This window comes from Typopeltis vanoorti, chromosome 2, assembly GCF_054136105.1.
Source record: "Typopeltis vanoorti isolate ZY-2024b chromosome 2, IOZ_Tvanoo_1.0, whole genome shotgun sequence".
NCBI lineage: Eukaryota > Metazoa > Arthropoda > Arachnida > Uropygi > Thelyphonidae > Typopeltis > Typopeltis vanoorti.
The window spans coordinates 14,798,068-14,821,123 of NC_143550.1; the positions used below are offsets into that span (position 1 = coordinate 14,798,068).

At 34.5% G+C, this 23,056-nt stretch overlaps 1 protein-coding gene across 3 annotated transcripts in view; it reads right to left on the reverse strand.

The window, feature by feature from the left end:
* LOC150108837 (N-acyl-phosphatidylethanolamine-hydrolyzing phospholipase D-like) overlaps positions 1-23,056 on the reverse strand; it is a 127,318-nt gene that overhangs the window by 5,878 nt on the left and 98,384 nt on the right. For all 3 annotated transcript variants that reach the window (XM_090410262.1, XM_090410253.1, XM_090410272.1), the window contains exons 5-6: positions 19,153-19,301; positions 5,968-6,082 (exon numbers count right to left, since the gene is read on the reverse strand). In XM_090410262.1, the coding sequence (XP_090266388.1) occupies positions 5,968-6,082; positions 19,153-19,301 (264 nt within the window). The remainder of the gene's footprint in view (positions 1-5,967; positions 6,083-19,152; positions 19,302-23,056) is intronic.

The following is a 23,056-nucleotide window of genomic DNA, read 5'->3' on the forward strand; positions in this document are numbered from 1 at the left end:
TGTTTGCCCATGCAACATATGGTTTTGTTTTAGTCTATACAGCATAGTTTCTGTATAAGGGGACATGTGATTCATTAATTAGTGTGTTTTTATCCCAGTTTTCTCTAATTGCACTATTTGTTGAGAAATATATTACACAGACTCCTCATACCTTATTCACTGGCATAATAAAAGTACTTATTTTTATTGCCTCTGCAGTATAGTGGCTCTTAGGGAGGGCGTGTTGTTTACCACTGCAAGCGAGTTACTATATCCCCACATGAACTTGTTTAAGCTTTTTTTCATGTGTGAAGTAAATGCGAAACTTTTATTGGTAACAGAAAACTAGCTCGGATGACAGTGATAATATAAAATGAGTTTTGTTATGTATATAAAGTCAATATCAACAGTCCCTGATTACGAATGCGTTATGAAAGGGACAGAAAGATTTGGAACTTCCCTGGAGAGCATTCGAAGTAAATACAACTAACCACTGCTTTGAAATGAAACATATGAATAAGCAATATTTACTAATATTCGTTAAGCGCCGAAATACGCAGGAAGCAAAGTTTGTGAACCAACACCAATGTGTAAATTTTTCCATTAAAATATAAAAAATAACAAAAAAGAAATAATAAAAGTTAAATATGTTTCTTTTAAAATAAAAAAATATACTTAGTCTTAAAACATTTTAAATTTGTTTTCATTATTTCACGCCCCCCCCCCCTCAACAAAACCTACGGCCCCCAAGGGAGCCGCGGCCCACAGTTTGGGAAGCGCTGCCTTAGTTCATCAAAGTTTGAAGGTGGATCATGGTGGAATACCCATTCCTTTAAGAGCTTGGACCATTTTCTCTATCAACTCCATATGAACAAAAATAATGCTCAACAATAACATCTTTTCCTTATCAACACCACTGCTACAGCTGAATGTAATGGTGTAGACTCTACACATACTCTTCTATTAATGTGCAAGCAGTTGAACAGCTGAAGGGGGGTGTCTAACTTCAGTACTGTTTTTTTTTTGCACCATACCATATACATTATTTCATATAGATTATGAACAATAATTTTATTCAGTATTAACCAAATCATGAGGCAAGATCATGTTTGCTTCATTTATAATACAACTTGAAGGTAGGCAATCATTCATTTTGGGGATTATCCAAAAAATAATAAACTGTAAACAGGTAAAACTGAGTTAACTAAGTCAATAATAGCACATGATGGTCAGTTTGTACATACAGGCTCCTACCACCACCTAACACAAAAACTATGAATAATAAATACTAAGAAAACTGACAACATGCTATACAAAAAGATACTCCAAAACAAAAATGATTTCAGCTAAAACTATATCTATCTCCTATATTAAAGGTCTATCAGAAAAAATTGGCAGAAATCTAAGGAAATACAACATGAAAACTAACTTTAAATCTCCTACAAAAGTAAAGCATTTATTCAGCACATAACATAAAGCTTCCATGCCCTCTTACATCCAGAAGTATAACAAATTAAATATATGTGTAACACCTTCTATACATTCATTGGTGAGGCTGGACAAAGCTGATATCAGAAAAAAGAACACAAAAACTGGGTTTTCCAACAATGTGTTACAGACCTTCCTTAGAATTCATTGAAAAGGCACTCACTCTTACACCATACAAGAACTTAACATGAAAGAAAATTTAATGAGTCATGTGAAATATTCATAAAACAAACAAATTTAAACAAAAATGGCAGGATAAAAATCTCCAAGTTTTGGATAACATATATACAACCCTGACAAATGCACATCCTTGTAATGCCTAGAGTGCTTCACTATAATGTAATCCACAACCCAAAAAAAAAAAAAAAACCCTAGCATCAGTTGATGCCAACTTGAAAGTAAAAATAACTTCAAAAAGCCAACACACGCAATCCTAGTACTTTTTATTTTCTAATATATATAAAGGATTCTAGGCTAAATACCATAGGTCAAACCAATGAATGAATACAATGAACATAAAGTATCAAGACTAAAGGTAAAGTGTAAGAACCAGATTTCATAAATACGAATATTCTGACTGGCTGATGTAATTATTAATCTTGCTTGTATTTTTTTAAAAGTATGTTAGCTATTATTAATTTTTAATTTAATTTAATTTTTTACCACAAAAGGTCAGGCTAGACAGGTTTAAGTAGTTTTAGACATCCTGTAGCTTGTTATGGCATGCTGCTGTAATGTAGTAATGTGTATATGTACCAACTAAGTCCTCCGATCCAACGAAGATCCAACTAGGTCCTCCGATTTTGAGTGGTGTGTGTGGGGGGGGACAGGAACAAAATCAGAGTATTCAGTTTTATGAGCTTAAATTGACTGCTGGTAGATGATAGGAGTGGTGAAAATTCAGTAGCTGTTGAAGGAAAAGCTATATGATGGCATTATGATTACCACAGGGGAAATGTGTTTGGTAGCATCTCAGCTATACTGTCTACTGTGATCTCTAGAGCATGTAACAGAACTTTTTATCTGCAAACCAAAGTTTTTTATGGCAGTCTAACTGAGTGTTGTAACGATTCTCCCATTGTGGGCAAAAATAGTTGGCCACGTGGGGTAATCTGACAAGGATTTTATTTTTGTTGTGTATAACAGCTGTTGCCATTGAAGCAACAAAAGTGGTTCCGTGTGCCTCAACATACAAACTAGGAATAGGTAGTGTGCAAAATATGCTAGATACAATTTGGATGGCTTGATGGTGAATAGGGTCTAGCCATCACAGTATTCTCAGTCTGGCAGAAGCACAGACTTCAGACTCATAATAAAGTTTTGATTTTATCAATGCCTGTACAAACAAAGCAAAGAATAACTGTCAGTACCCCAACAGGTGGAAGATAAGGTGCGTAGAATGTTCACTGCCTTACGGTACTTATCTTGTAACTGACATATGTAAAGTAGGAAACTGAGTCCCAAGAACTTGGCTTCTGCCACAACTGGAATTTGTGATTTTCTTAGAGTTCTGGGTCTGGATGAAGATCATGCCTGCAGCAAAAGTGCACACAAACTATCTTCTGCTGTAAAAATCTAAACCCATTTGCAAGTACCCATATTGAGAGATGAGCAATGTCTTGATGCAGCTGTCTTTCTATAATTCCCATATTACATGAATGACTGACAATGGTAAAGTCATTGAAATGGAGGAGCATTGCATGTTATTGGAGGAAGTTATTCATATCTAGTTAACCTTGACTGCAAAAAAAGTGTTACACTCAAGACTGAGCCTGACGGGATTCCCTATTGGTTATGTGGTCTAGAGAGAAAGAGAGAATAGTTCCAACTTGGACATGGAAGATTCAGTTAGATCAGAAGTTTTTGATATAAAGAGAGAGATTCCCTCTAAGATCGAAATTATGTAGCTCTTTCAGTATACCAAATCTCCAAGCAGTGTCTTATGCTTTTTACATATCAAACAAAACTGATACTAGACGCTCAAGTTTTAGGAAAGCATTTCTAGTAGATGCTTCCACCTAGACTGGATGATAGTAGAATGATTTTGGAAGCCAGATTGTGTTCTGGAAAATAAAATAAAAAAGTGTTTCTTTCCAGAAACCATAAAAAACAGAAGTTAAGCATTTTTTCCAGAATCTTGCACAAGCAACTGGTCAGTAGTTATTTGGATTTTGGATCTTTCTCTGGCTTATGAAAGGCAATAATAATTGCCTTCTGCCAGGTATCTAGAAATGTGCTCTCACAGAAATGTCTGTTATAAGGGTGCATCAGTTGATCCATGAACAATGGTGACAAATGTTTTACCATCTCATAATGGATGTTATCTGGTCCAAGAGCAGTTGAATGGCATTTATGCAAAGCAGTTTTCATTTCTTCTCTGGTAAACAGGCTTCTGTATTTTTCTGTGCTGCCTGAAGAAAACTGGAGTTGTTGTTTTGCTGCTTTGCTCTTTGTGGCAAGGAGACTAAGAAGATGCTGCTGATGCTTTTGACAGACAGGATAGTAAAAAAGACTACAAGTAGAGCAAAGAATAGGGGAAGAAAAGTATAGAAACAGAATAAGAATGAAAAAGGCCAGTACCATTACTGGGAGGTCCCCTCACCACAAACAGGTGTTTCACAAGGAGGGGCTTTATGCTGGAATATAGTTAATAAGGATTAGTCCATGTCCTGAAAACAAAACCGGTAAGTACTTACCATTAGTATTAGCTTTGCTCTTTTTTCCAAATATTCCCAAAACACTGCCAGACATTGCTTTATGTCCAATAATCTCCAACTTTATCTTTGTGTCAGAAACATTCTCTAATACCTCGAAAAACTCCACTTCTTCCTTAGTCAAGCATTCTGTGTGACCACATAGCTACAACGAAGTCACATTGTCCAATTCCTTTTTTTTGATATTTGCCCACATCACTTCTTGATATTGCCACCTTTCAAGAAGGAAGGCAATATCAAGGCAATAGTATTTAGTTTTGCAATACTATACAAAAAATTAGTTGTTAGTGATATTCAACAACTCTACTAGGGTTGGAGTACATATGAGGTTTGGGAAAGAAGGAACTTCATATTTTTCTTGAAAGCACTTAGTTGTTGGAGAACACTTCATGTGAGGGAGGCTATTCCTGATAAATTTTATTTCATTTATTTATTACATAATTTTCAGTTTCATTACCTCTAATCTTATCCCAAGCATGTTTGTATACTAAACATGTGTTCCCCCCACCTCATAAAATACTGTCATGTGAGATTATATATTTTTCTTCAAAACAGTCATTAAATAGGTCTGATAAAAACTACAATACTTGCTTCTTTAAAATACTCTGAATCAGTAAGCGGGTATACAGTGGTATAGTCAACAGAAAAGTATACTATGATGCAACAGACAGGACTGCAATGGATAAACAAAAATCTTAGTCTTACTCAACCAGCTACAACTGCATCTGAAACTCAAACACCACTTGTGACTATTATACAGCATTCAATGATGGCCTCTTGTTCATCTCCCTCTTTCCTTCCCCTATGTATAATCCTATCTTTTCTGCCAACTGCAAATTCCGCAATTTACATTTCCTCAACCTCCTCCTATAAACAAATTCCCATTACTGCTATAGTTACTTGTTTCTCTGGAACCTCTCCACAGTCACTTCATCCTAATCATCACTTGTCAGTGTCTTCCTTATCACTGCAACAATAGTTTGTGTAATGTCTTTATAACACTTTTAGTGCTCTTTGACCTTCATGTTTGTTGAACATTATCCACATCACAGCAAAGTTCCATCAATGCAGTACACAACCTTAATTTTGTACTTAAAAGCAATCCTACATATCTGTCAAAGGCAATTTTGCATCATCAGCAAAAAAATCAATCCTCTCAATCCACATGAAATATCTAATAAATAAAGTGGTCAGCAGTGTAGGTTAACGAACAGGATCCTGTGGTATGCCACTGGTTATTTTGTATTTCTGGAAAGTTGTTCCATCCTCAAAAAAATATCTCTCAGACAATCAATGTTCTATCTCACCATAGTATTATCCATCTCCATTAGCTTCTACACCAGTTTTTCTCAACGTGGGGCATATGCCCCACAGGGGGGGGGATTAGAAAATGATGTTGCATTCATCACCTCGTCACTGATATACTCAAAACACTTGCCATTGTCGGTGAGGGAGGACATCAAAATCTTTGAGGTAGGGCATGATCCAAAAAACATTGGGAAATACTTCTACACTAACCTATTATGCAGCTATGCCTTTGCAAAAATATCACTGTACATCAGTCTCCACTACCAAACACATTCACCGTTTTAATAATAAGAAACATTGAAGCAACAGCTCCCATTTATAAACACATGCTGACCATCAAAGTCTAATACCTATCAATCCAACTCTATTCTAAATCTTACCAGTCTCTCTCTATTACTACAGAATGTACAGAATAAGTGTGGATAAAATTTTTATAAATGTAAGACTAGGTATCTTACATAGAAAACACATCACCTACCTCATTTGCCAATGCAAATGTTCCCCAGTGGATGGCAACACTGTATTTACTTTGAATATCAATATGAAGTTTTACTGCTTCCTCTGGATCAATATGTTGATATTTCATAAACCACCTAAAAAAGTAAAGAAAATGTTTTAAGGATTAAAAACTACTAAAGCTATAACTTACTAAAACTAAAACTTACTAAAACTATAATTTTCCTCAGCACATAACATGTTTTGCGACTATAATTTTGGTATGACTAGAAGCAAAGCAATATTTTTGATCACTGTATCAATAAAATATACACATGCAAAAAAATAAAAACACAAAAATATATAAAACTGTTAAAAGTTAAAAAAATCTTTTGCCCACTCACAGTACAGGTTTACAACCTTTCTTTGGTGGGAATAGCAAAAAAATCAGTACTCCCTCCTCATTTACAAATCTTCCAACTTAATCTCAATGCACCACCTGTTACATTGCAAATCAACATGGATAAAGAATGACACAGTTCAAGTTTGAATCAGAATTAGTATAATAACTATCCTGATATTTGCAGGCCTGGTTGGCCGAGTGGTTAGCGTACCCACTCTCCAGCCAAAAGGCTGCAGGTTCAAATCCCGCCGTGGGCATGGATGTTCGTGATTGTCTGTGAAAATACTAGTGGTATTGGTGGTTGGCAGTAGATGGCATTGGTATAGTTTTGGTTCATTATAGTTGGCGGATTGAGTGGTGGAGACAGAGAGTTGTAGAACCCCCCCCCCCCTCGATAAGTCTTTGGACTCCCTGGAGGTGACACATATTATTAATAATAATAATAAAAAATAAGCAAATGAATAATTATACATTAGACTTTTTTTTTCCTACAGTGATAAATTCCTCAAATAATGGCCGTTCATCTAATCATTAGACTGTGAACAGTCTAATGTATTTATTTGCTGGTCTGGTTGGCCCATGTGAATAGGATCTTCTCTCACCAACCAATCGGCCATGGATTTAAATCTCACTATGGGCATGGAAGTTTGTGAATGTCTTTAAAGTGGGAGTGAATTTTATTGCCTGGTGCGAGTTTATCACCTTACTTGGCTTGAAAAAAGTTCTATATTTGGCCTTTAGAGTAACATTTCTGAATTATACAAAAAAAATAAATAAATACATAAATATAATAAAAAATAAATAAATAAAATAACAAGACTCAAATTTAAAAAAATATTAGCCCATCCACAATATTAATGTACTATAGATTAATAACCTTTTGTGATTAGAAATCACATAAAAAAATAAAAAAGAAGAAATTTATTAATAATGGATTTATTCATTCTTATTTCAAAGCAACTTCATGTTTAGAAAACTCCAAATTGCTATTAATATTGGATTTGAATATCCATATACAAGCAATAATGTTACCCTGGTTGGCAGAGTGGTTAGCATATCTGCTCTCTAGTTAACAGGCTGTAGGTAAGATTTCTGCAGCGGACATGGATGTTTGTGATTGTCTTTAGGTAGTAGATGAATTTCATTCTGGTGTAAGACTACCACCTGTCTTTTGAGAGGCCTGAAATGGCTTGAAAAAGTTCAATGTTTGAGCTCTAGAGCACAGTTTCAAGATTATGTAAAATATCCATACAAAAACACATAACATGTATTAATTGAGTGGCAGAGTTGTAGAGTAGGTGCTCTCCTTTGATGAGTCTTTGGACTCCCTGGAAGTGTCACGTAATAATAATAATAATAATTCATCATCATTCTCAGTCATTGTCGATCCACTGCTGGATGAAGGCCTTTCCAAGATTACTCCACAACTGTCTGTCCATGGCTCTCCTTTTCCATGTCACTCCTGCAAATCTGATGACATCATCAATCCACCGTGATTTATGTCGGCATCATGGTCGTTTTTCCTCTCGTGGAATTCAATCCAGTACTTCTTTTGTCCATCATTGATCTCGTCTTCGAGCAATATGCCCAGCCCATTGCCACTTCAGCTGTTTCACTCTTCCTATGATGTCAGAAACTTTGGTTTGGCTTCTTATCCAAGTATTCCTTTTGTGATCCAGTCTTGTGGTACCAAGCATACTTCTTTCCATACTAAATTGTGCTGTTCTTAATTTCTGAATTTCCTTTGCATTTAGTGTCCATGTTTCACAGCCTTACTTTCATTACTTTCTAGTAATGAAAGTTTAGGCCAGGAGATAATGAGGAGGATTTCACTTGGCCAAACCTTTTTTAACACTATAAATTGTCTACTTTGGGACAGTGAGGTCCCAACAAAGTGCAAGTTTTTGATTAACAAAGTTCCTTTTTGTCCCCTTATGACTTATACAGCAGAGACATGGAGATTAACTAAAAGAAACACGAGTAGAATACAAAAAATGAAAATTAAAGTTTTAAGGAAACTGCTGGCAAAAACAAGGAAAGAAAGGATAAGAAATGTAAACATTAGGAATAGATTAGGACAAAAAAAAAAGTGTTGAAGAAATGCTTATGACCTCACTTGAAGTAGTTTGGATATTAAATGAGAATGAATTTAAAAAGAATACTAAAAAGAATGCATGAAATGAAATTTGAGGAGAAGAAACCAATAGGTAGACCATAAGATAAGAGATCTAGAAAAAAAAAAAGAAACCTGAATTGGTACAGTGTTCATGAAGGAAGAATTTGGAGGATAGAAAGAAATGGGAGAAATCTGACAGTTTCTGTTGGAACAGCTGTTGTTAAAAAAACATAGAGCTGATATTACCAACAGGATTAAAAACCTTTTTAGTGAGTACAGTGGACTGTGCTACTTGGAAGGTGAATAATTTTCTTTAGGTCACAAATACCTACAGCAAATATTTCAGCTTCTTTTCCAGTTAGATCAGTACATCTGGAAAAAAAAGGGAGCCAACTGGAGCTGAATGTTAAAGTTATTAAAGAAATTACTTCAATGATGGGCTGTAGGAAATTAAGCTTCAAAGTTAAGTCCTAGATATCTGAGTGATTTTCAGAATTAGGAGAACAGCAGAAAGCAGATGAATGATGCATAATGAAAGAAGAAAACCTTAATCCAGAAAAGGTAAAATCCAAGATTATGCAACAAGTAATATATGTAATAATATATTTTGCATCTACAGTTCACCTCTGAAAGATGCTTAACTTTTTTTTTTTACTCTACTCAAAAGTAAATGGTGATCACTGAAATCCATTTGTATCCTAAACCAACATGAAGAAACTGTTGAGAGGTGGTTACAGGGCTGACACTGGGGAGTTCTTTCGCTTGGTTGAACAGCCGGAAGGAGTCATGACAAGGGGCCATCCCTGGAAGTTATGAAAGGAAACAGTGAGAGAGAGGGTGAGGAGTGGTTTCTTTGCATGGAGGGTGGTTGAACCATGGAATGCATTGCCTGATGGAGTGGTGAGAGCAAGAACAGTCAATGCATTTAAGGAGTGGTATGATAGACTTTGTGTTTCCTAGGGGGGACCTCCCTCGATGAGTCTTGATAGACTTGTGTTTCTTAGAAAAGAAAAGACCCGTGATGAGTCTTTTGTCTCCATGGAGGCCTGAATAATAATAATAATGACTGTCAATAAGGATTTTCTTCTTTCTTGTGTCTTCGCACCATGTGAATTTGTGCACATCTTTATATTAGAACATGGTATTAGCAAGGTCGATGTCTGGAAAAGAAATCCAGCTAATCCTCATTAGCTTTGCATTCTCTCAAAATTTTCCCCAAAATACGTCTGGTTCATTTCTTAAGTCTGCTGCTTAGATCTCTACCAGCTTTTTTCTTGATGTTAGCTGCCTTCTCTAATGACTCAAAAATTCCTTTTGAGTCATTAGAGAAAAAGAACTTTTTCCCCTTAGATCCTTCTGTGGGACTATAAGTACATGTAAGTCCTTGTACAATTCTTGAATCTGAAATTTATTCATATTCCTACCTGAAACTGAATGCCATTCAAGAAGATTATCATCATGTTTGGTGTTGAATGCTATAGCTATATCCTCAATCACTGCTGCTCGAATATAACATGTTATAGTTATTATTTAACAGAATCATCTTTCAGTTTCATCTGTTTCAGACTGAAACATATGTTTTAGTCTTCTTCATCTTGATAAAACACCAACTATTTTAGAATAGTACTTCTCTAATTCTTCTGCTGGTCCAGTGATACTTCTTACTATGACAATACCTATTTTCAATTCAGCTTGTTCCAGTAGCTGATTTTCCGTTGTTCATCCTAGTAACCCTGATAAAAACAGCAAGGACAATTTAACCATATAATGCCCCAGATGGCATAGCATTTCAAAATGTGTTATATCATTATTTTGTTTTAAACCAATATAGAACAGAATTTTGTCATCTAATTTCTGAACTGCTTATCCTCATTTGTTCAATATCTGGATAAATAAAAGGTAACATTATGAGAAGGCAAGAATTGGACACTGAGTCAGAAGCTCCAGTTGGTTATTGAATCCTTGGAGGCTATATATTCAGGTCTCCTCCCAGTTTTCACAGCCCTGCAATTAATTTTATGCTTGTTTCTCCCATCTAGTAAGGCTTCACCTTACTATTTTTCACCTCACTTATAATTATGTCATATAATTATTTGTCTACTAGTTAGCCAAGTGGACATATCAGCTCACTAACCTCCAGAGCTACTATAGTCATCGATATTTGTGAATGTTTTTCTAAGGTAGAAGACTAATTTCACTGCCCATGGCAGACCACTGCTCTGTTCACTTGAGGTCAGAAAGGCTTGAAGTTAAATGTTTGGAGTTTCTGGATTATCTAAGCATTAGCCCACTCACAGTATTGATGTACCATAGATTTATATCCATGGTATAAAAATAAATAAAATATAGAATGCTTTTTAAATGTCAAGAACAACGACATGTGTTTCTCCAAAAATTTCCATGGCCGTGTTGAAAAGTGGATAATAATAGCTAAGAAATCTGCTACAGATTAAGAATGGTGGAATACATATTCACAATCATTGATTAACTGGTTAGTTTCTAATTCCCATTTTACAGACCACAAATGAGGACAATGGGATGATCCCTGGCTTTTTGTCTGAAATGAGGTGAATATAGGCTTGCTACCATTTATTCAGGTAGATGCCACATGAGTGCAAAAGAAATTGTAAAATTTAGGTAGCATGAGCATTAATAGTATTAGTGAGTCAGGACAATTCCATTCACAAAAGCTTTCCAACCTTTTGTGTAAAGAAATGTCACAAAAAACTTAGATCACACTTTGGAATGCTCAAGCAAAGTCAATAACTTCTTGATACTGTAAAAAGTAATTGGGCTATGTCACTTTATTTGCTAAAATCAAGAATGAACACCAATTTTCCATTAATTTTTTTTTTTAATAATAAAGTGTTTCAAAAGGATCAAGAGCATCTAATGATAATGCAGAAGTAAGGCTTTTAAAATATTTTATTGCATACTAAAAATATAACAGTTTAATGGTTTTAGCTAATAAATCCTAATTTAACAAATTAGGATTTGGAACTTGTATTTTGCAACTTTTTATAAAGCATATTGAGTGTGTGTGTGTATACTAAGACATGGTAAGGCTACATTCAAGACATGTTTTCAGATGTTGGTCACAATAAATCATAGTAACAGCTGCATTTGCAGAAGAACAAATTATTGATATTCAAAAGGATTAATCTTTTCAAACATCCATTACAAAAATGTATATACAGCATGCTTCAAACTTATGTGTACACACTTTCAAAATATATAAGTATATACAATTTAAATTTTCTTTATCACAATTTTTTCACAAAGAAGTAATTTTGTTTTATTTTTCACATACATGAAAAATGATGGAGAATACCCAATTCAATTTTGAAGAAAAGCAATTCTAAAATGATACTGAAAGTATAAAAATGTCAACAAACTTCAGTGTGCTTGAAAAAAAAAAATCATCATGCAAATCATCACAATTGTGTTTACTACTGAAAATCACTACTTCAGAAGAATGACAATCCACCTCTTCATGTAGAATAAGTGAACCTTATTGATTCAATGATACCGTTAATAGTAAAAATTATGAAATATTGAGAGATCATGCTGTACCAAATTTCAAAAACATCTATAGAGATACACTGGTGTTTAATCAACAAGATGGTGCACCTCCACGTTATCACACAGCAGTGTGGATTATCCTGATAATGAATTTCCTGATCACTGGATAGCTCACTGAGGAAGTGCTTTTGAATACCTGGCAAGATCTACAGATCTCACCACTTGGGATTTTTTGTTGCATGGGAATACTCGAAACATCATGTTTAAAGTCATAAACCACAAACATTGAAGAAAATGTGGATGATAATATAACAAAAAGTAGAAAATATTTCTGCCTGCTTTATACCTTTCAGCTTACAGATTAGTTGGTGAGAGATGTCACTCATGTATTTGTGTTGATAGTTCCATTTTGAACATATAAACTCAATTTATGTTATCATGAAAAAAAATTTTTTTTAGTTTTAAAATGCACTAAAGAAAATTAAAACTGTGTATGCTGTTCATGAAATATAAATTTTTAAGGTGCATATACATAATTTTGAAGCACCCAATATATATATACTGAAAGAGAATTAGCTGGTTCCAAAAAGGGGTAGCAGGGTTTTTTCTCCTGGAAATTGGTTTTTTTATCCAACAGGCAAACAGTCACAGAGTATAAGTGATCAAACAAACAAAAACACTGCGTAATGGGTGGTAGATAGTGTAGTGCAATGTTGATTGTGGACTGTGTAGCATCAAGTGGCCCCTCATGAATAGTCCTTAAGACTCCACGAAGACACCTTGTAATATTATCAGTGAAAGATGAGGTCAACACTTTTCAGAATTTGATATTTTGACATGTACAGGTTAGGATTGACTATATTTAAAATATGCACAATAATTGCATATTTTAAATGGAGTGGTGAGACCTTTTAAGTATTATTCTTTTAAACTTCAACTTTAATCAATTTCTGAATTTGCAGTAAAAGTCAGTGTCACAATCACTAAACTAATACTGTAGTATAAATTATCATAATGCTGTAACATGGAGTCTTATGTTCTTGTAAATATCAATGTACTTTCTAGAGGTAAGGACATAATTCTTCCCTCCTGAAAATCTCCAAATCATGACTAGTTCTTCATCAGGTTGTACATGGACAGATATGGTCATCTAGATTTCAGGGAGAAGATTTAGGAAAGTTCTACAGAAAAATGATTAAGTATTGCAAAATCTCTGGAATGATGTACATAAGGACAGATTTCAGAAATGCCTTCTGCCATGAAGGATAGGATGAGTGTTATGATTAAGACAAATATCAATGAGGAATTTGTAACCAATTAATGCAGAAGAGTTTCATAATGATCAGAGCATTCAACACTAAATATGATCATATTCTTTAGTGAATAGCAAGCATTTGAAGTTGAATTTCAAATAAGGAATTGGACAACGGCATTTATTTGTGCCTTCTATGATACCATAAGCACAAATAAATTCTACTACAGAAGAAGTGCAAGAATTTCAGTCATAATGACTGAAATTCTTGCACTTCTGCAAAAAAGCAGCTGAAAAAAAAGGGGGAGGGGGGTTTAGAAGTGTTACTCTTAGAAGATCCAAGAAGCAGAAGATCAATTTGTAGAAGATCCAAGAAGCAGAGTTAACAAACTAATACCAGATGCAGAAATTTTTAGAAAATTTGAAGAAAGGGGTAAAGCTATTAATAAAACTAAGTACCGGTGAATTTCTATTCAGGACATGAACTAGTCATTACTAATACACCATGTTCAAACATAATCATGAGCACAAATTCACATGGAGAGAAAAATTCTTTATTAACCATATTATTGTTGACAGTGATATCAGGATTTCAGGATATTTGAAACACGAAGTGACAGCTATTTAAATTCTGAGTACAGTAAAAATGAATATCATATTGAAAAGAAAATATGTACAAAAGTTTAAAAATAAAAGAATCAAAGAGTAGCTTGCAGTGGGTAAACTGTAGACTTAAATATACACATAACACTAGAGGGCCATAACCTGTGTAATGTTGAAAAAAAAGAGATCCAGAAAAGATAAGTGCTATTTTGCATAATAATTGCTGATATTGTTTGAATTTTAGTATAGTATTGTTTATTTTTGATAACTTAGTGTGTCTGCATGAATTTTGGCCTTGGAGAATTGCTACTGACTTTATTAATTGAAATTTTGAATTTTGCCTTCTTTGAACAGAACCCAATGACTGTGCTCATGAGATTAACCATGAGGGCGTCGACTGGTGTGACTAGGCGAGTGCTGCGAAAATCAAGTGCCGTTAACAACGCACTTTTCAAAAATGGTTCGATGTTATGAGTATAATATGTGTGCATGATAAAATGTGAGAGACATGTTTGTTGAGAGACTGAACAGGGGACAAGAGAAAGTATGGATTTGTAGGAAGTGCAATGTTTTATTAGACTATGAGTTAAAGAATGTGAAACAAACCAAAGAAATGAAAGATAGTGTAAATGGAAGAAAGAGAAATGGAACAAAAACTAGTAAGACTGAGGGAGTGAAAGAACACAAGAGCGTAGAAGTGAAAGTAAGTGATGAGGGAGCTAAAGGAAGTATGAATGAGGAAACAGATGTAAGGTGCGGCAGAACGAGCAAAATTGTTGGAATGCAAGATTTAATGTAACAGTTATTCGAAATGAAAAAAGGAATATGCGGAGTGATGTTAGACATTTAGTGGAAACAAATGAAAGTGTGCAAAAGAATAGAATGAAAGAAAAAAGGGTAAAAGAGGTGATGATTGATTCAAGAATAGCAGTGTATGAAAATTCCATTGTTAAAGGATTGTTTAATGACAGAGTCCATAAGGTCTACTATTCAGGAAGGAGAATGAGCCAGATAATTCATGCTTTGGACATGAGGAGGAAATATGCCAGAGAATTAGTAGTGGTCATAGGGACAAATGATTTAAATGAACATAAGGAGAATGTGGGGGAAAATATTAGGAGATTATTGAAAAGAGTGAAAGATAGCAGTATAGTAGGGAAGGTTGTCAGCGTGTTGCCAAGGTATGACAATGATGAGTTGAGATGGAGAGCTAGAATCATGAATGGTATGCTAGCGGAGCTGTGTGAGGAGAAGGGAATACAGTTTGTGGATGTATGGCATGTATTTGAGGGAAGAATGGAATTATACAGACATGATGAATTGCATTTGAATGGCTTTGGGGTGAGTGCACTGTAGAAAGTATTGCTAGATGGAAGTGCAAGTGTGATGCAAGCAAGAGACCAGAAGTAAGAGATGAAGTCAAAGATCAGGAGAGTGGTACAGAAGACACTGAAGTGCTTAGCAATGGAAACAGTAGTAGTGTGTGAGAGATGAAGAGAAATTCAAGAGGCACAGGGAAACTGGAGGAGCCTTCTTCACCCACATGCCAATCTATTCCATTGGCATGTGGGTGAGGAAGTTGAGACTGAGTGGACATACGTGGTAAGCAGTGATAAAGGTGATGGGACAAGGGAAAGACTGATTAGAGATCTAAAAGTGAACTGCTGTGTTTATTTACAAATGCCAGAAGTGTCAGAAACAAGGAACATGAAATAGTTTCACTGATTGAGTTTATTCTCCCTAAAATTGTTGGAATAAGTAAAACATGGTTGAACGAAGAAGGTTCCTAACGAGAACAGAAATGGAAGGATAAAGTTAAGTTAAAGGGAGATGGTAAATCCCATTTTATTTTATAGCCGGGTACGAAACTCAGATCGAAATCCATCGAATCCATAGAGTTTCATGCTGAAAAAAATATCGGCGAGCCCAAGTGTAAGTGATCACTTGGGTAGTACAACACCAGGGCAACTCCAAACAAAGGTGGAGCAAGCTCCGTCACTAACCTTAATATTCTCTCATAATGTAAAACACAGCTCAGATGTATATATACTGTTTTACATTATGAGAAGAGGTCACTACCCAGACCGGTTTCAACCTTTTTTGAGGTCTCATCAGTGAGTGGGTAGACCTGGAATATCAAGGTTTTAAGTGAACCGAACTTACATATACCTCTACTTGTTATTACTACTATAATAAGCCAAAAGGCTATTTTACCGGCGACATAAGTTAACTTAAAGGGAGATAGTGTAAGTGATCACTTGCACATGGGCTCGCCAATAGTTTTTTCGGCATGAAACTCTATGGATTCGAAGGATTTCGATCCGAGTTTCGTACCCGGCTATAAAATAAAACGGGATTTACCATCTCCCTTTAACTTAACTTATGTCGCCAGTAAAATAGCCTTTTGGCTTATTATAGTAGTAATAACAATATAGGAGTACACCAGTTCAGCAATTCTATAGTAGAGGTATATGTAAGTTCGGTTCACTTAAAACCTTGATATTCCAGGTCTACTTACTCACTGATGAAACCTCAAAAAAGGTTGAAACTGGTCTGGGTAGTGACCTCTTCTCATAATGTAAAACAGTATATATACATCTCTTAGGAGCTGTGTTTTACATTATGAGAGAATATTAAGGTTAGTGATGGAGTTGCCACCTTTGTTTGGAGTTGTCCTGGTGTTGTACTACCCAAGTGATCACTTACACTTGGGCTCGCCGATAGTTTTTTCGGCATGAAACTCTATGGATTTGATGGATTTTGATCCGAGTTTTGTACCCGGCTATAAAATAAAATGGGATTTACCATCTCCCTTTAACTTAACTTATGTTGCCGGTAAAATAGCCTTTTGGCTTATTATAGGAAGGATAAAGTGTTTTTTGCAAGGATAGAAAGCAAAAGAAGAGAGGGGAGTGCTGCTGATGATAGCAGGGGAATCATGTCCACATAAGGTAGATAAAAAAGAGGGAAATAGTGGCAATGGTTATGAGGCAGTGTGGTGTAAAGTGGAGGTTGATAGGAAGACATATTTAGCTGGATGTTGCTATAGGCCAGGGAATGTGGAGGGTGGTGATGAATAAATATAAACAACTTGGGTTAGGAAGGGTAATTATTATGGATGATTTTAATTATGTTGATATAGACCAGAACGAAAGATAGCATCTGGGAATAAGAAAAATTTATTTCTTGAGAGACAACTATCTCAGGCAGCATGCAAGGATCGAGAGTTCTAGAACTGATAATATCAGAGGATGTAATTGTGAGTGGGATTTTGCACTTTGCTCCAGTTGGTGAGAGTGATCACGAAGTGATCACCTGGGTTATGGCTAGCCATATACAGACTCCTGTAAGGAAAGGATATACGTGGAAGTACAAGGTTTTTGATTATGACAAGTTTAGGAGACAGCTTGGAGCTATAGCATAGAATGAGGAGTTGAGCAATAAGGAAATAAATGCTACTTGGTAACTGACAAAAAAATACATAACAGCATCAATGTGTGAATGCGTTCCAAAGGTCAAAAGGCTGAATAAGGTAGGTGTAAAATGGATGAATGAGAGGCTTAAGCATGAAATCTGGAAGCAGTGCAAAATCTTAAATCTGGAGGCAGTACAAAATGAATAACGGTAATGATCAGTTACATGAAGAGTATAAAGAACAAGCCAGGAGAGTGACTCAGTAAGGACAACAAAAGTGCAGAGTGAGCATAAATTAGTAAATCAGAAGAAGAAAGACCCTAAAGAGTTTTTTAGTTATGTGGCAAATATAATGAAGAATGATTATAGTAAGATGATGTTAATGGTTGTTGGAAGTTTTTCCACTTGGTTATACTATAAATTAAAGATGCCAAGAAATTTTCTTTTTGGTTTAATCCTTTATCCAAGTGTAAGCAAACAAAGTTTGTGTCTGAAGTAATTTCAGGAATGGGCAACTCATATATAGGAGGTAGACCTCTATATATACGAGTTGCCTAATGACTTCAAGAACAATGTCGTGATGGTAAGAAGTACTACTTTCACACCAGATCAAGTGGAGTCTAGAATTGGAGGAAAGACTAAAACAACTCTCGTCTGTAAAGAGTACATTAACCAATTGGTGTCTTGTCTCCAATTTTTATGGATACAACACCCTGAAACTGTGCTCTCCAATGAGCTGTGGATAAAGGGATGCAGACTACAACCTTCAGGTGTATAGGCCTACTATACACTTGATTGCAGATGTCTTGCCAAGTTTGTCAAAATATCCACTACTTGTGCTTGAATTGAGCTGACTTGCAAGCTGATCTACTGTGGTGTATTGATTACGTTTTGCTGCTATAACTAAACATTTGTCTTCATGCTCCATGGTAGAGTGAGGGCAACCTCTTAGCAAATGTCTGGAATACATTCCATTGGTTTGAAACACTTCCCCGAGCCTGGATATAGCACTGTCAGATTCCAAACTCTCTAACAATATCAGTAATTCCGCAGCCTTCTTCAAGCTTTCCAATAATTTTTTCCCACATGAAATCATGTAATGATGTCTGAGACATTACAAGACATCTAAGTTTGCAACTTTATTCCTTCACAAAAACAGCTTCCTTCAAACACAATTCGTTTAGTGAAGCTTTTTGCCTTTCATCCTGTTGAGTGCTACTATGTGACCCTTTGCACACATTAAAAATTTGCATGTATACCTGCTTTCTACTTGAAATCATCAGTTATACAAATTGCCACAAGCTGATTTGCTGAATTTGCAGTTGTAAATCTTCAGAAATAGTGTTCAAACTTAGGTTTTGGAATCCAGTGTATAATCGACCTCAGTTTACAGTTGACTCACTACATCAAACTTGTATTTTTGTTATATTAGATAGCTTGCTATTGTCATTTTTCTTTTAGCATAGCATTGTACCAATGGAGTTTTCACCAAGAACTTTTAGTTAGTGTCTGTTACAGTAAGACTTGACTGCAAGTACTCTATAGATTTTCTTACTTTTCATTGGTGAAATTATCAAGTAAAACTTTAACAACTTGCTAAAAATAGTGTTAATTTTGTTAAGGAGTAATAGTAATTTCAATAACACTATTCACAATTATTACACATCAATTCTTACTCACTTCCCCTTTCCCCTTTTTTTCTATGCTAAACCATTGGTATTTCATTAGCTGAGAATCTCTTAGCACCTCACATACAATACATCATTTAAAAAAATGCCAAAATCAGCATACTGCTATAAAAAAAATCCAAGTTTTTTTTTTTTGTTGTTGTTGTTGTTAGGAATTTCCCAATGACATAAGACAATAAATACTTTAAAAGCATATTATTAAGTTATCAAGTGTCCATAAAATTACTTACCTAGGTTCATAAGCACCAATTGGAATAGCTGACAAATCAAAAGGTCCATACATCTGACCAATTTGTTTGAAACATTCACAATATCCTGTATCACCAGCAAAAAAAAATCTATACCGTGGCCCTATAATTGTCCAGCTACCCCAAAGAACCTATAAAAAGTCGATTTTATTCATCATTCCTATGCAGATATTTGAAAAGAAACTTTTTAATCACATTAGTCATATATTAATCACCAAATATATTAATATATTAGGTTCATGTATTATATATATATATATATCAATACATTAAGCCATCATATATTAATCACCAGAACATCTGACATACACTTGCACAGAACATTTTTCTTAAGAAAAACAAGGAATAATTGTATACTCAAACTGAATTTCCCAAAGACTTACTTTCCATTAAAAAAATCTGAAGCATAGTCCCATTGCACATTATTCTGCAACATTAGTATAAAAAATAACGTTGTAACTAAAAAACATACAAGAATATAAAGAAATAATGATTGATACTTTAGGTTCTGTCATTATGAAGCATTTAATATTTTTTTTAATAAGCTATTTACAGTGTCTACTCCTATCCAACTAATTAGTGTTTTGAACAATAATATGCATTTCGCGCTTTGAAAATGTGTTTTGGCAGTGACATTCTGTTCTAACAGCACATATTCATTTCAGCAAATTATGGAGACCATAACGTGTTAGGAATAATTACTTTAATTTTCCAACCTTTCAACTTTCATATTAAAGTCATCATTTGGAGTATAGACATATATATATACACACTTAAAGACAAGCTATATTACATTTCAAACAGCATGCCAAAATGACAATGATTTGATCAACCATTATTGTACTGGCCCGACCTCTATTCAAAAAAAAAAAAAAACACCTATATCAAAACTATATCTTATTCATTTATATTATCAGAGAACAAATTCATATCAATACTTTTAATTAAAAAAAATTGGTTGCTTAATCAATAATTTAACATAAGTGTTTGTTATATTAAGGCTAAGATCCTGGATTACTAAAGTCCTAATTATAATTTATAATGAACTCTTAGAACAAAAGGTTATATGGGATTTTTAGACCACCATTATTGTTAAGATTAGGGTGGCTAAGAATTTCACAGGGCTTTTTAAATTTGCACTCGTATCACATTTTGGTGTGATGTAATGAACAGGTGCCTTTCCAGTCAATTCTGTGTAGAATATTCAGGGCATGATCAGAAAGACCAGATTACCACAGTTTAAATTTAATGTGTCATTTATGTTCCTTTTTTTATATAGGAATAGTGCATCCTTTTTCACTTATATAAGGTAAATTGCAGGTGTACTGAATATGGTATACCCCAGGATGGGCCAGTGGAGGAAGTGGATCGTTGGAGGAGTTGAATAACTTCTTTAATTTTGCAGATTTAAAGATGGCATTAAGGTTGTATTTCTATAGTAGTATTCTGTTTATTTTATATGATATACTTTTAATGTATCATCAAGTATCTACATGATGATACATTAAAAGTATATCATATAAAACAAATTGGGGGAAGAGAATCTGCTGAGTTATACCACTGGACCTGTCAAGAGACAGAAAACTAATGACGATGATGACTTTTAACGTATGGAATGCCTACACTTTTATTGGAATCTGGTTTATTTTTATTATTAAGTGCAGTCTTGTGAAGAATTTTGTTGATAGTATTTTTGCTTACTTATTACATTTGAAGGTAAAGAATTTAATACCAGATTTCTAAAACTTATAAACCAAATACAGGTAACCCTCGTATAATGCGATACTTATACAACACGGTTTCGATAAAACACGGTCTACAAATTGTACAAGCCCTTTATCTTTTAATATTTTTTTCACCGCGTGACTTAAAAATAAAATTCTATCTTCGTTAAATTTGCATCTGCCTGTATTGCGCATGTAGTTATAAGTAGCAAATTTATGTTAGGGGGGAAATACCCTTTGGCACGCATGTACGCCAAATGTTTATAGTAAATGAAGACAATTGAAATTGTCTTCGTTTTCTGCCAGGAAAGCGCATTAAAAATCATAAGTGTGTTAATCTTAAGCTGAGCACATTATTATGTGATGAGTTACATACAATATGTAATGCTTTTTTTTGTATAAAAATTTATTTTTATAGTAATGACTACTTTGAGGGCTTTTGCAATATGGTTTAAAATGAAATTAGTAAATTAATTCATGGGGAAATAGATTTAAATGAGGAGGAATTGGTAGAATTAATAGATGAAGTCGAAATGAGGAAAGTTCTGCCAAAGATTCTGATTGTGATGAAGCCGTTAAAGAATTCAGTTTAAATGAATTAGCAGAAGGATTGGACTTAGCAAGAAAGTTAGGAAGTTATTTTATGGATTAAAATGAAATTAGTAAATTAATTCATGGGGAAATAGATTTAAATGAGGAGGAATTGGTAGAATTAATAGATGATGTCGAAATGAGGAAAGCTCTGCCAAAGATTCTGATTGTGATGAAGCCGTTAAAGAATTCAGTTTAAATGAATTAGCAGAAGGATTGGACTTAGCAAGAAAGTTAGGAAGTTATTTTATGGATAATGATTCCTCAATGGAGCGCTCTGGAAAATTCATGAGACAATTGGATATTTGTTTAGCTCCATATCATGAACTTAATAAAAAAAATTGCAGCATAATGGTAAGCAAGGTCTTATTACTGACTTCTTGATGACTAAACCAACCAAAGTATGCAATGAGAATTAGACAAATGATGACCAAGAGATTTCAAGTGATAATGACATCTGGCCACTCGTAAATAAAGAACATCTATGAAATGTTAGTTTTGAAGACAACGATGACGATTAAAATATGCACTTTATTTTATTTTGTCTAAAACATTTATGCATTATGTGCAATGAAGTTTATGTACAATTTTTAATTTTATACTATGTATTTGTTTCATAGTTTATATGTTTTCTTAACTTACATGCATTACCTGAATTAAATAAAAATATATTTTTGTTGGGTATGTCATTGTTGTTTATATAATTACAACTACAACTACAAAAAAAAAAAAAAAAAAAAAAAAAAAAAAAAAAAAAAAAAAAACCGATTTTGGAACCTAACCCTACTTTTTCTATGTGATCTGAGTCTCACACAACGCGATTTATATAACGTGGCATTTCTATGGAACCTAACATCCGTGTTATATGAGGGTTACCTGTATACAAAGAGGTAAAATCTCCAAAAAAATGGGGTAGATCTTGTGATCCCAATTTACAAAAAAGGACTAAAAACAGATTGCAATAACTATCGTGGTATCAGTCTCCTCGAAACAGGATATAAAATTTATGCAAAAATGTTAACAAACAAATTAATAACCTATATAGAATCACAGCTGGGAGAAGAACAGAATGGATTCCGTAAGGGAAGATCATGCATAGACTCAGCTTTTATTTTATATATAATTACAGAAAAACATAGAGAATACAATATTGAAACACACATTATTATTATTATTATTCAGGGCTCCATGGAGTCAAAAGACTCGCAACTCCATGGTTCAACCACCATGGTTCATGCAAAGAATCCACTCCTCACCCTCTTGCTCACAGTTTCCTTTAGTAACTTCCAGGGAGATGGCCTCTTGTCATCACTCCTTCCTGCTGTTCGACCAAGCAAAAGAACTCCCCAGGGTCAACCCTGTAACCACCTCTCAACAGTTCAAAAGTCTAAATCATATCACCTCTCCTTCTTCTATCCACCAAACTCTGCAGTCCACATTCCCTCAGCTGATCCTCATAACTATCATTGTACAGTCCTGAAACCATCTTTGTCATCTGCGTTTGTACCCTTTCCACAGTTAATTTATCCCCTTCAAATCCTGGGGACCAAATCTGAGAACAATAGTCCAAG